The 15,207-nt window shown below is 46.1% G+C and overlaps 1 protein-coding gene across 3 annotated transcripts in view; it reads left to right on the forward strand.

Annotated features, from left to right (window-relative positions):
• LOC115548179 (laminin subunit alpha-3) overlaps positions 1–15,207 on the forward strand; it is a 76,826-nt gene that overhangs the window by 1,176 nt on the left and 60,443 nt on the right. For all 3 annotated transcript variants that reach the window (XM_030362612.1, XM_030362611.1, XM_030362610.1), the window contains exons 2-6: positions 64–216; positions 10,880–10,997; positions 12,513–12,631; positions 13,183–13,353; positions 13,894–13,991. In XM_030362612.1, the coding sequence (XP_030218472.1) occupies positions 64–216; positions 10,880–10,997; positions 12,513–12,631; positions 13,183–13,353; positions 13,894–13,991 (659 nt within the window). The remainder of the gene's footprint in view (positions 1–63; positions 217–10,879; positions 10,998–12,512; positions 12,632–13,182; positions 13,354–13,893; positions 13,992–15,207) is intronic.

The raw sequence follows: 15,207 nt of genomic DNA on the forward strand, positions 1-15,207 counted from the left end.
CAAAACGATCTGGTATTCTGAAACCCTTCAAAACATATGTTAACTAATGGATGTCCAATTTAGGGTCAATTCTGTGACCACTGCAACTCCAATGAGCCAAATAAAGCCCACCCGGTTACAAATGCGATCGATGGGACAGAGCGCTGGTGGCAGAGTCCTCCTCTCTCCAGAGGACCCAAATACAACCAGGTGAACATCACCCTGGACCTTGGGCAGGTGAGATGAACGCACCCCTTCATGCTGGAACTGCACTAATGGAGTACATACTCGACATGTTTTCAACGTTTACACGCGGATATAGTGAACAGAGGGAATCGCTGATGTACAGGGGAGGAGTAGTATCATTTGAAGAATCTTGTCACGCCATACCCATAGATCCTTCTCGCCTCTTCTTTTTTATGTTGCTGTTGTCTTGAAATCCTTGAAAGAACCCGTTATCATCAACACATGTGCATCTGCTGTGGTGGCTGATTGCTTGTTGGAGCGGGAACAGGAATTTGGATATGTGAAGCAGTTTAGTTTTTTTCTCTTCCTTTCAATAGCGCACTATCAGAAGCAGGGGCCCTCCTCACGCTAAGACAGAGGTGGTCATGTGAGGGACGCCCCCTGTGGACCACTTGCTGGCAGGGAATCAAACTCACGCCCCTCTGGCCGGGGGATATGTATCCGATGTGACCTGTGTCCGGGGCAGTGGAGTTTGGCCCGCTGCCCGTGAACCACTTCATGTTTGATTGTCATGAGTCAAAAAACAACAACTGAGAAATTCTGTCTGAGGGGAGATTAAGATTCCTACCGATGGTGGACGGTATCTGACATCCAGGCATGTGGAAGCCCTGCAGCCCTGCTGGGGGGGTTTGATGCGGTGTTGAGTTTCTGGTCGTGCAGAATGCTAAGGCCAAAGTGTGGTGGGGTTGGACATGATGAACCTATATGTGTCCTCATCCCTTCGGTCCTATGTGTCCTAATCCCTCATGTTGTGCACACAACCAATGTGCAGTTCTCTTCCATTCTTAGATAAGCCAGGCTGACTGGCGATGGACGTGGGGGGTTAAAGATAGCCACTATGCTCATAGGAGATGATGTACGCATGCTAACCTTTTGGGGGGGGATGTTTAGTTTAATTTGTGGTAATGTCCCCCATTTATTTCTGAGCAGGGACAAGTGATGGACAGGTTCATGCTATAAAGGGCATGGCTAGATTATCGACTGAGGCTAACCACACACACACACACACACACACACACACACACACACACACACACACACACACACACACACACACACACACACACACACACACACACACACACACACACACACACACACACACACACGACACCCCCACTACCACTGCTCCGCCCAAAATCGAACCACTGCCGCACACACACACCACAATACACCACCACACACTGCTGGCTTGCGTCCGACCCGTCAGACGGATCCGATGGGGAGCTGATGTCTGTGATTGTAAACACTCTTCTTTGGACAAAGTGTTAACTATTAGAAAGAGATAATCCCTTTGAAAATAATGCTTTGGTATTACAGGCACTAAAAAAGAAACCCAACATAGAGGCAATAGGGCTAGAGTAGAAGACAGTTTCAAACTTTAAAAAGAAAAAAAAATTAAAAGCTTAGCTCCACTGTTATTCATGCTTTGGCCTTTAATACCAGTTTATTTGAGCATCTTGATGGATGCCGATTTTGTGTCCTTAGACAGCCTTCTTGTTATTTTGCTTCCCACCCATTTGCTAAGAGTCTATGCTAGAGTATAAAACAGATTAAAACTTTAAAAGTAAACAAATGTTTAAAAAGTATTAGCTTCACTGTTGTTCATGCTTTGGCCTTTACTATTAGTTAATTTGAGCATCTAGGTTGGATGCCGATTTTGTCCTCCAAGAACGCTTTCTTGTTATTTCGTTAGAGGGGCTGGGATTGTGCAATGCCGACCTCAGCAATCCACTGTGGCTCATTCTGAATCCTTTGGGCAGAGCTTGCGATCTCCAGAAGGTGTGGGCTTTGTTCAGGGTGGACTAGATCCTGTGGTTGCCTTTAAGCACGCAGGTGTTCCACTCTTATCTTCATCTTTCTCAGCGGATATTTTCGATAACGGCACGGGCAATGTTTACATTTTACGACCCGGTTCAAAGGGAAAAGGCTCTCTTTCAGACGAGACGTTTCCGCCGGCTCCCAGTGGCAACTTGTTTGAGGACGAGGAGTGCCTCGGTTAATCTTTAATGCGATGTTTAGGCTGACCTGTTTTTAGTAATTAGTCACACAATTGGAACACTTGGTTCTAGCTTAGATAAAAAAATGGCGTTTTTGTTGGCGTAGAAATGGCCTAAACATGCCTTTAGGGTCAAGGCTCAGAGTGGAGGTTGCTGGTTGGCTTGCCACTGCGTGTCTTGTGTTTCCGATTATTGGCTTTTGACCAATGACCCTCTGACAGATCCGTCAGGAAATGACCTTGACGCCAAGTAAGTCGGGTCACTGACTGACTGATATGATTTCAGAAGCTAATAGCATTGCTAAAAGGTTACTTCTCCTGTTGTATTCCCTTATCTTATTATGACCTGAAAGCGCTTTGCTGCTTGTATTGAAAGGACGGTCAGTTGACATGTACTTCACTGCATATTATAATAACATCCAGAACCAAAAAAAATGTAATCGTACCCGATCCCAAAAGCGCACTCCAAGTAACCAAACCAAAGCTTTTGTGTCATTTCACTAACATGTTCAACATCATTTCAGAGACGCACTAATATCTGTCTGTGACCAATAGCAGACGACCCTAGTCAACTTCAAGACATTGCTTCCTACTCATAAAGAGTAGGAAGCAATGTCTTGAAGTTGACTAGGGTCGTCATCATTCAAGGATTCAATGATACTTAGGAGGGGACTCATATGTCCAGATCACCCTCGACACAACCCTTATGGCTCCCCACTGCCCATCCTGGCAGCCTATAGGCGGCTGGGAGCACATGCGTGTGGGCCTTGTGTCAAAGTATTCAGGGCACGCGGGAGACTATTGTTCTGGTAAATATGCGCACCATGTACCAGCAGGCCGCCAGTCGCCCCCCAGTTTTTTTTCTTTCTGGGGAATGTATTTTAGGAGATGTGACTGCATGCAGTTCATTGGACTGAGCGAGCCCGTTCAGTCATGGGAGACGGTCATGCCAGCCCTTTGTGGTCTGTCTGTCTATCTGTCTGACTGTCTGGCTGTCCGTCTGCCTGATGAGACCCAAAGCCCCTATCGTTTCTGGGTGATACCCCATAGGACATTATTGGCATTACTACTGTAGATGCATATACCGTGGGCTTTTATGAGGGGCAGGAACATGTATAAGTACATGTTAGGGTTGTATATACACCTATACACAGTAAAAGTACGTACAGTACACTGCTATAAAAGTGAATGCAATTTATCTTATCACTGGGCCATTAAAAAAGCAGATTTTCTTTCACGCCATAACTTGACATTTACTGTGGTTATTTACTGTTGAGCATTTTAGCAACACAGCATAACTATAAACTATATCACTGTACAAAGTTTAGATTGATACGAAGGAATGTTGACATCTTGATGGACCTATTTCTGCAAGATTGCCATATTTCCCCATCCATAGTGACGTTGCTTTAGGTTAGCGAGACGGTTAGAGGTTGTGAAATCGTAATCTGTTGTTCTCTTTGGATAAATAAGGTGGCACAGGGATTAGAATGGCTCCATTCCTTTTTTTTCTCCACGTGGAACCTAAGCTGCTGAGGGGTCCGCCTCCACTCTGAGGTTAAGACTTTCCCAATGCACCCGGCGCCCCCTTTTGTGTGGGTTTCCTCCAGACTGGATTGTGTGACATGCTGCTGGTCCCTTTGTGAATGCATGCAGAGGTTAGATATAGCTAAAGTAGATATCTATATATTTTATGAGTGACCATGCCTTCTTAAGGTGTTGGATGGATTCATGGTGGGATGAATTCTTAGTGAAAGTCTATTAATGTAAACACACACACACACACACACACACACACACACACACACACACACACACACACACACACACACACACACACACACACACACACACACACACACACACACACACACACACACACACACACACACACACACACAAACATCAGACACACACACACACACACGCACACCACACGCGCGCACACACACACACACACACACACACACACACACACACACACACACACACACACACACACACACACACACACACACACACACACACACACACACACACAGTGCATGAAATGTGTGCACACATGAATCGATGCATTTATGACCGCATACGTAGACCATGTCTTTAAAAGAAGGCTCTTAATTTCCAATCACATGCATTCTGCCCTTTCTAAGAATGACATCTTCATAGAACATCACTCCTCTCTTTTTATTATGCTAAATGTATTTACTATTTGGTTACTAGCAGTCGGTCTAACCCCATGGCGCTATGGCTATTAGAGCCGTGGCTGTGATGATGACAGAGGTGATGTAAGAGGTCGTGTTTAGCCACCTTCAGCCACGTTTAGCTGCCTTCAGCTCTGTTGCCTGTGGTGCCGGTCCAGCCTTTTGGATATTTACAACCTCTCGCGCGCTAGCAGGTTAATCCTTTTTATCACTACTAAGAAGCAGCCAGGTCTCGAGACTCGGATCACGGACCCTCCTAAATCAAGCGCTCAGTAGTGGAACCAAAAACAATGGCGCCGGTTCAACTCGCAGAGCTGGGGGGATCTCATAAATAGCAGCGCTGATCAGCGGTCACGGGCGCTATGACGCAGGTGACGGGCTCCGCAGGTTCTTTTTTCCACTGGAAAGAACCTGGTCCCGCTTCACAGACATGCCGTGGCACATCCCCCTGCTCTCCTTTCATGTCATGGATAATGTATTTTTTCTGCCATGGACGTTGTTGATCATAGGCCAAGTTCACAGAGCTGGGAGGGGGGTGGCTGTCTTGAGAATCTTGAACTTCGTCAAAGACGAGGATTGGAGTTTGTTTTCTCACCGCGTTCATTCCAAAGAACCACAGAAAGCCTGCATTTCGTTGCCCTCATTAAGATAGCGATAATCTAAGTAGCTTCTTCTGCAATCGTTTGTGACCAAACAATTTTGTCGGAACGATAACCTGCAATCGAGAATTCCGACTGCTAAACACGAGACCAATGAGAGCCACGTAGGAGCCTGCATCTTTTGCCTTGGTATATAGACTCTTTTTTAGTAGAAACGGACTAGGAGGAGGATTGGTAAAAGTGGACCGTAAGGCGCTTTCACCAGTCCTGACGCACAATAGGCCTTTTCTCAGGAAGGCCAATGCCATCCTGGACTGTGGGCCCGGGGCCAACCCCTGAAGGGACCATTTAACCGGCTCCCCATGGGTCGGCCCTTCAGAGCAGGGAAGGGGGAAGACAGAAAGGACCAGCGACTCTTTTATCCCTGTGGCCATTCACTCATTTAATCGCTGGCTACTGATCATACTGATAAAGCCTCTTATATTTTTACATACACATAACAACTGCATATTGGTCGACCTTGTCTTGTCTTGTTGTTTGTGGTTTGCGTTGTACGGTGTTGAACGTGTGATCCTCATGCACAGCAAATCTCTCCTCTCCACCTTTGAACTTGAGCGTGCGGACATCCTGTTGGGTGCATCACACATTTGCTAGAAAATAAATCAGGACCCTACTAAACCCCTCAATGAAAGCTCCCCGCCCCTCATTCCGTCCCCTCGCCCCAGTACCAGTGCCACCTGTTGCACGTGGACCAACAGTTGGACGGCCCGCATTGTTTTGGGACGAGGGGTGTGTGAGGGGCTCAGGCTGAGAGAGGGGACAACTGTCGCAGCACACCCCATTGTGATGCAGGGTGCCTCGGTCAGACAGCCACGAGCCCCTCTCTCTCTCTCTCTCTCTCTCTCTCTCTCTCTCTCTCTCTCTCTCTCTCTCTCTCTCTCTCTCTCTCTGTCTGTGTCTCTCCTTTGTGGTGCGCTCCTTTGTTGGGAGAAGGCAGAGTCTGGGGAGCTCTCTGTCCCTGCGGCCCCCTCGCTGCGGCGCCGTGGAATGGGGCTGGCCGCGCGACGCCCTGGGCTCGGAATCCGGGATTAGAACAGGCCGGCTTTCTAACTGCAGTTGTTAAATATGTCACCTGTGCATATGTATTTTACGCTGTATGTATAGATAGGGACGGCTGGCAAATATATACGTGTGTGTGTGTGTGTGTGTGTGTGTGTGTGTGTGTGTGTGTGTGTGTGTGTGTGTGTGTGTGTGTGTGTGTGTGTGTGTGTGTGTGTGTGTGTGAGTGTGTGTGTGCGTGTGTGTGTGTGAGTGAGTGTGTGTGTGTGCATACAGTGTAAAGTACATATCCACAGGTGACTATTTAACAACTGCAGTGTTGTGATGTTGTGCTACATATGTGTTATATGTGATGCGCTCTTATGCTGGATTATAAAATTGAATTGCAACAACACCATGTAACGGGAATAACCTGGTGGGCCGTGGCCCAATTCTGTGGCTCAATACCACATACCAGTTGTTTCTGGAATGTGGTCTTGCAATATTATTTTGTAACACAGCAATACATTGGTAGAAAAAAGTTTTCTGGGTTCTCAACTACAATAGAACATCATGAACAAAAAAACTAATACTAAAATAATAAAATAAACCGATGCTTAGATGGAATAAGTGTCAGGACGCTGCAGTCCTTAGCTGCCCAGACAAAATAGACATGTTCACACACATCTCACTGTCGGTGTCCCTTCATCTCCAGGTCGAAGAGTAAAACTTTTGGCAGAGACTGGAAAAAAAACAGATGATTTCACTCCGGACTCTGGGCCATGGATGTTTGCTTCACGAATCTGGTGTCGGTTGGTCACGATCTTAAGTCCCTTAACGACGAACTGAGGGATGGGACCTATACACACATTCATCAGAGCAGAGCTCTCCAACAAACACAACCCCCACACAGACGCACACACAAACACACACACACACAAACACGCTTGACCTTGACCTCAGGATCATCTGGAAACGGCAGTATACACTTTGCAGTGTGCATGCGGTATGCTTTGTGAAATACATAACCGGCCCGGCTATTTTAGGTCTAAACGTGGGAGACGTGTCTTAAGCATTTAAACAAATGCCAGGGGCGACTGGCATGGGCAGAGTGTGAGGTGATAGTCAGGCTTACGCGTCCCTGCTGGCCCGCAATAACCTCAAGTTCACAGTGGAAGGAGTGACACTTGAATGCCCTGTGTGCCACGTGAGTGTGTTTAACAGTGTGGATACGCTCAGGAATTCATTGGCATGGCAAGAGGGATCGGTGACCTGTAGCTGGTGACCTCTGACCTTTCTGTCACCGACCCCGCTGCCTGCGATGCTGTGTGCTTCCAAAGGCCTTCACAAAGCTGTTTTTTTAAGTGTTGCTGCCGCCACATGCTTGTCAATGTGTCGCATGGCTCTGTTCATCGGATACAGGGGAGAGCACTCCGAAAATGTCATATCTCAAGGCTGCTGATGAAAAACAATCCATCCTATTAAATCCACCCTATTAAATCCATCCCTGATGTTCAAAACAATTCAATTCAATTGTATTTGTATAGCCCTTAATCACCATTACTGTCTCAAAGGACTTAACAGGCCAAATATATATGACACAGTATATATGACTGTGAAATATATGACTTTGTCATATATTTATGACGAATCCTGAACCTTTGAAATCATGTTGAAAGGTTCATGATTTATTGACCATTGCAGGCCTTTGTGTAGGTCCTCCTATGAAGGAATATAGCTCCTATATACACAGGAGGACGGGGTATATTCCTACACTTTGGGTGAGCTGTACAGTAGCACAAGGTAGTGGCCTGGACAGGTTTATCAGTCCTTGTGTATATGCATCGCAATTACCAAGAGGGGTTTGACTTCCTAGCGTGCGGGGGTGCTGAGGCCAGAGTCGCAGCCCGGGTCGGGGGCTATTAGGCAGGAAGTGGAATGTGACGCCATGTTTGGAATCTGAGACGGATAACCCCCCCCCCCCCACCTAGTACAACCCTGGCCACCACCTCTCTCTGTCTTTTAATCCCTTTCTTCTTTATCTCCTCTCCCCCCTACAAACCGCCCTGCATCCTGCCTTGAACCTCTTCCTGTGTTGCCTGAACTTATTTGGCTCTCTTCAGCTGAACCATGTCGTACATGGTTCAGCACATGTGTAGATAGAAGACAGATAGTTGTATATTCTGTATGGATAGTAGGCAGATTTGACAGCCCCAGCTGTGGTTAAATGGTTGAGGGCCTATGCGTTGTTTTTGTGGTGCTTTCATTAATTGTCCTTATGTGCAGTCCTTATGTGGGCTTCTGATCAGTCTAAAGAAGATCATGTATTTGGGTTGCCCATCTATTTAACAATAACTATCAACAATCTATGTTTAAATCGGACATTCTGAGCTTGGATTATTAATATTCTTCCACACAGGAAATGATCCATGTTTCCTCATGTAGTGTCTTTAAATCTGCCCTTACTTTTGCCTGAACTAAAACACAGGATAACCTCAACTTTTGTTCTCAACTGATAAACCAGAAACACAGTCCAGCAATGCGAAACATTGAAGAACAGCGCAGGCTTTATATTAAAGGGAAGAGGGGGCTTTGCAGTATTGCTCCGATCCTTAAATAAATGTAAGGCTTGATCCCCCATTAGCATGTTGGCCAGAAGTGATGTTAGCGATCGCATTGACAGTAGGGCTGGGATAAACGATTATTTTTTAAACGATTCATCTAGCGATTATTTTTTCGATGCATCGATTAATCTAACGATTCATTTTTTCAGTCCGATTCGATTTCGATTCGACTCGATTATCGATTATCTCCCCATTAATTGACTAATAGCAATTTATACATGTTGATTGACATAAAATATGAATTCCTTAACATTTCAATACATGTTTATTGCCTTTAAATTCCAAAATAAAAGTTCAAAGTAATGCAATTCTACGGTGCTCGGTCATCTGCAGCTGCTACCAGGTGGCGCCTCTTCAGGTGCTGGTTAATTGCCGTGGTGCTAGAATGGAAGGTCATCTCCATTTTGCAAAGACGACATATCACGGAATCGTTTCCTTTTAAATTAAATAATTCCCATACTTAGAGGAACGAGTGCGTGGTGCGTGTCTTTTCTTTTTTTTTTTTTTTTTTTATCGACGCGCATTTTTCGCGTCGACGTAATTTATGCGTCGACGTAATCGATTACGTCGACGCGTCGTCCCAGCCCTAATTGACAGCTTCCAGAGGACAAGCCAAGGCACTTCCACTGCTGAACCTTGACCCCTCTCGCAATCCATCTAGCAGAGAGCTACTTGAACCCCTGGCCATGGGGGTTGGTCGTTTTGTGGTTAGGTTTTGTGGTTAAACTGGCAATACTTCAACTTAATGGCCTCACCTTGCTGACGTACACACCGGACAGAAACCTTTTCCTTCTTTTCCGTCACGTTGCTTTGATTTGTTGTGTGTGAGAGCCTCGCAGAACAAGAGAAGCGAGGCAGCTGAGGCTCCCAACCCGGCACTGAGGGATGTGACGACTAGTGTGGACCTGCCCTCCCTGTTCTCGCTGTCAGAACCCTGAATCGCTCTCAATGCAGTCTGCAGCGTTCTGTAATCAAACTCTCAAATTCTCTTGTCTTTCTCTACTTAAATGACACACTTCTGCTTAATCCAGATCTTCCAGCCCGAGGTAGAATAATATATGTTTTGCAAATCCAGCCGTCCCATTCCACCTCGGGGCCATGTTTTCGTAACGTTGATTGAGGATTTGTGTCAGCACAGGGTTGCCTAGAGATCGCCTGTGTTTGTTGCTAAAGACAGTGGGGTGGGGCCCTAAGGTGAAGGTGAGACTCATTCCTGGCTCGTCCGCCACATGGTTTCAAAGGGCGGGAATAAGGAAGGAACGTCGGGCCAAATAACTCCTGGTTCTCCGTTTCAGACTCCTCCCGACAAAGGGAGCTCTTACTGTAAGCTGCTCCTCGAGAGGTGAAGATTAATACCCCTGGAATTCAGGGAACCCGAAATTGCCCCGGACGGGTTCGGGTGCTTGATTATGAAGATGATGGTAGTGATGGTGATGGTGATGATGGCGTGGGCTGACGTAAAGCTCTGATTTTGTCGGAGGCAATCACTGTCAACCCCCCCTCCCTCTCCCAATCCCTCCCTCCCGCCTGTGCGGACTGTATTTACTGATAGAGGGGAGATAGAGAGCAGCACGGGTTATATGGGCGGTTTTGTAATGTCTCCCCCCATTGTTGCTTTTGCATTATTATAATTGCATCACGGCGGAGGACAACAATGACATTGTTCAGTGGCCTCACCTGGTGCATCAACATGGGCACTGTAACAGTGAGTCTCTATTGAGCGAGACACAATGCACACACTTTATGGGCCCCTGATCTCGACTTTGCAAAAGGGCTAATCTCTGTTCACGGGTCATTTCACCGCAGCCAACGTTTCCGAGCGGAAAGGAAAGAAAATGTTGAACAGCCATGTGGACTCAGTGGAGTCCTGGCTTGCTCAAGACCAGGAACAGGCACAGTGCTTTAGCTGCTTTTCCAAGCGCTAGGGGTTGATATTGATGGACGTCAAACCCTGAAGCACAGGCAACCTGACATATTTGGCCTGCAGTTCATTCAGAGCAGACACTAGCCTGGTTTCGTTTTTTTGTTTACCTCTGCGTGGTCTTTCTGTGTGTGTGTTGTGTGTGTGTGTGTGTGTGTGTGTGTGTGTGTGTGTGTGTGTGTGTGTGTGTGTGTGTGTGTGTGTGTGTGTGTGTGTGTGTGTGTGTGTGTGTGTGTGTGTATCTGTGTGTGTGTGTGTGTGTGTTTCAGCTCTACCACGTGGCGTACATCCTCATCAAGTTTGCCAACTCCCCCCGCCCCGACCTGTGGGTCCTGGAGCGCTCTGTGGACAACGGGAAGACCTACAGGCCCTGGCAGTACTTTGCACGTGAGTCCCGCTCAATGCGTTACTCATAAGGCTTAGAAGGACTGCTTCAAAGGAAGCACTCTATGGGCGGCAGTAGCTCAGGAGGTAGAGCGGGTTGGCTGGTACCCTGAAGGTTGCTGGTTCGATCCCCGGCTTCTCCTAGCTGAGTGTCGAGGTGTCCTTGACAAGGTACCTAACCCTGACTGACGTCGTGATGTCGAAGACAGACATCATGTCTGTCTTCGACGGCTGCTGCTGGAACAGAGACTTCCAACTCTCCAGCAGTAGCGCCCCAAGGCCAGATATGCGCCCAGCGGGAAAAACTGATGATGATGAATCTAAGACAAGGAAAATGTGCTTGCTGGAGATAAGGTTTGTACAAGGTGCGAAAACTTTCAAGAGGACCTCACATTCAAGTTAATATATCATCTATATAAATATGCATTTTATGTTTAATATATAAATATAAAATCACCTTGTCACACAAGATTTGTCCCACTCAAAATGAATACCAACCCAAGCAAATCCATTTTGCGATATAAAGGTCCCACAAACCTTGCTCAATTTCAAGTGAGAAATTATTGTAGATCAGAAACATGTATCAAATCAAATACAAGTAGCAATTACTTTCAGGTGTCTCACACACTGCATCTCTTCCTCTCTTTCACTATGGATTGCCATAGACGTCCTATGGTACATAATCAAAACCCTAAAACAAACACATACCCCCGGCCCCCTCCACCTAAGGCCTGGGATGCCAGGTCTCACAGGGGCGTTAAAGCCTTGGTCTGGGAGGACGTCTTGCCTAGAGAGAGACACACACGGATGACTCACCAACCCTTCCAGTCCCACCCTCTCCTTGCAGAGGCTTGCTATGCCAGTCCCCATATTCCCTCCATTTGTCTGCCTGCCAAGGCATTAATAATGCTCTGAGAATGTCTGCTGACTCCAGAAAAATAAATCCTCTCACTGTCTATCAGTCTGTATCTCCTGTTTCTATGCCGTAGGACTTGAAAATAGTTGTTTGCTTGCTTTCTGAAGTCGTGTGCACTTAAATGATTCTGGCACTTCTTTGGGGTTTATCTTTATCGTTGAATGCACTGTGTAAGTCGCTTTGGACAGAAGCGTCTGCTAAAATAATGTAATTTCTCTATTCTGACATATGCCATTGCTGTTCATGGTTCAGTCACTACCGACACACTTTACCCTAACCCATGTTCATCAATATTGTTGATTTATCAATTTGATGTACAGGTACGCTTACACAGTATTGGAAATTAATGCTATGAAACAGAATGAGTCAAGAAATCTTGACTCATCAAGTGATGTATTTGATTCAATTTTGATTCATATCTGTTACCAACATCAGCAGATATAAAACCTAATATGATATATTCAATGACATCTGTAAAGTAACTAATAATATAATAACTAAGAAAATAATAACATATTTACAATAACAAGTAAATAACGTCAATGAGAGACCCTCCCAGCGAGGAGTGAGTGTGTGATGACGTCCTCGTCGTGTGTCCTCAGACTCTAAGCACGAGTGCGTGGATGAGTTCGGGAAGCAGCCCAACCGACGCGTGGAACACGACGGCGACCAGATCTGCACCACGGAGTACTCCAAAATCCCTCCGCTGGAGAACGGAGAGGTGAGGTCGTCCACCCTCTCGCCGCCACGCCCTCACACGAGATCAGGACGGCTCCGCGGCGAACGCAGCGGCTCGTAGGGCTGGGCGATATTGCAAAAAATCTTATCACGATTATTTTTTTGAAATTTATATTTCGATATCGATATTAATCACGATATATGATTTGATACTGCTGCGGCCTGAAGAAACTAGAGTGTTCATTAGTTAAACCATAATTTTTTTTTTATAACTATATTTGTGATAAGGGAACATTTAATCACATTTAAATATAAACATTTAACTTCAAAAACGTGTTTTATCTGCTTCCAACAGAACAATATAAGGTAGCTTGCCTTGTAACCTATTGAACATAATGTAAATAAAAATAAATAAAAATATATATATATATTTTTTCTTAATATCGAGCATTTATGTCTAATGCTTATCGTCGTAATCGACGTGAGTTTTATCGCGATTAATAATCATAATCGAATTATTGCCCAGCCTAGCTCGCGCTATTTACGATTGTCATCCGAAATGCTACAACGCTACCTCCGACCGGCGCCCTCCAGATCGTGGTGTCTCTGATCAACGGACGGCCGGGCTCCAGCAACTTCACCTACTCCCCGGTGCTGAGGGACTTCACCAAGGCCACCAACATCCGCCTGCGCTTCCTCCGCACCAGCACCCTGCTGGGACACCTGATCTCCAAGGCCCAGCGCGACCCCACTGTCACCCGCAGGGTGAGACACACGCGCCCCCCCCCGCTACGCTCACACCCTGGTGTCGCCCCCCGGCAGCTTATAGACTCATAGACACACATAGACACACAAACACACACACACTGCACTCAGCTTTCACATTCCTTTTGTATTGACTTAATTGCCATATCCGTCTGTCCAGTCATCCCAATAAAATTGCCTTAGCTGAGAACGCATCCACTGGTTTGGACAGAGAACACCTCAGAAGTCAGGGAGGGTTTTCGGCTCACTCCATTTACCAGTATGCTTTTATCCATGCTGTTATTTAAATGAAATTTCACTAATCTTGAGCGTGACGTGAATTCAACCGCACATGAACTCTCTCACTCTGTCTCTCATGTACAACGATGATATCATAAACACCGTCCAGCCCTTCCCTCAAGGTACACATGGATTACGACGGCGTCTCGTTTCCCAGGGCCTGTCTGCTCCGGTGTGAGCGATACGACTAATGGGCCGATAAGATTTTCTCTTTTTAATGTATCCCCGGTGATAACCAAAGCTCCTCGACATTTTCCACAGTACTACTACAGTATCAAAGACATCAGCGTTGGTGGACGCTGTGTGTGTCACGGCCATGCACAGGAATGCGGTGTGCGGGGCCAGGCCAATTCCAACAGGTGAATATACCTTTTGGTTGAAGCAGATGAAGTCGATGGGATGGCTGTCTGTAGCCTGGTTCTACCAGACTCTCGTACTTCACTTCATTTCATTTCATTTGTACAGAGAGTCTGGACCTAATCATTTGACAAAACGTTAACTCACTTGAAGGCGGGTGTCTGTTGAAGTTTAAAATGATTGGATCTGCCCAGTGCCACTCTGGATCTGCCATAACCAATCGCTAACGTTTGGTTGTGACGTATGTCATGCGCCGGGAATCACGCGCAGGTTGTACACAAACCAAAAACCTTGCGCGTCTGCACGAAAATGTCCGTCAACGACAGCTGCAGGTTTTGTTCGTCGAATTGAATTTATCAGGGAAAAATTGCACATTGTAAATCAACTACCGACCTACAACAACAACTCAAACTGGCGTACGACTTTATCGTCATTGTTCTCAGACACGCCCTCTGTTCGCTGATTGGTGGCCGCTGTGGCGGCACCAGAAAACCAAATTACATACAGCAGGTCCAGACCTAGTACTGAAGGGAAATTCAAATTGAGCGGAAGTACTTAGGCGGGCGGAGCCAGGCTAGGCTGTCTGGGGATTTAGCAGCACTTTGTTTGTTTGACAAATAAAATGTACTTGACGTTACTTATTTCCTATTTCATCCCGTAAGGGGGAGCCTCGCGGGATGACATATGAAATAAGTAACGTCAGGTACATTTATTTGTAGAGGAATCTCAGTGAATATCAGTTACGGTCTAGAAAGGTTTAGGCGAGCCAAAGGGTAAGGAAATATTATCCTTAATTATTAAGCCAGAAACTTCTGGGGAAGATAGCAGAAAGTGCGATCACTCCTTGTAGGGACTGTTAGAAGGGAAATGGGTGCCATTGCAAATAATGTAGCCAAATTAGGCTATATCAACCAACAAGCCGAACTGGAGTGAGTTAAATCATGGGGCGTGCACTAATCTTTGAGGCAGATATAAACATAAACAGATATTTAGTCCAAACAATGACATAACACACAATCACTATGGCAGTGGTGAGGTACGTGGCGCTGTCCTCGGCTTGTTGACGTTGACTTCATGCATGAACAGGAATAAAGAGGGAGATCACTGTGGTGATTTCAAAATCGAAAGATCCTACCGATAGAGAAGGTAGGATAAGACAAATGGCCTCGTGTGTGTTTATTTCTAAGAGTTCGACATTATAAAAATGTAAAGCAACAG

This window comes from Gadus morhua, chromosome 8 (assembly GCF_902167405.1).
Source record: "Gadus morhua chromosome 8, gadMor3.0, whole genome shotgun sequence".
NCBI classification, from domain to species: Eukaryota; Metazoa; Chordata; class Actinopteri; order Gadiformes; family Gadidae; genus Gadus; species Gadus morhua.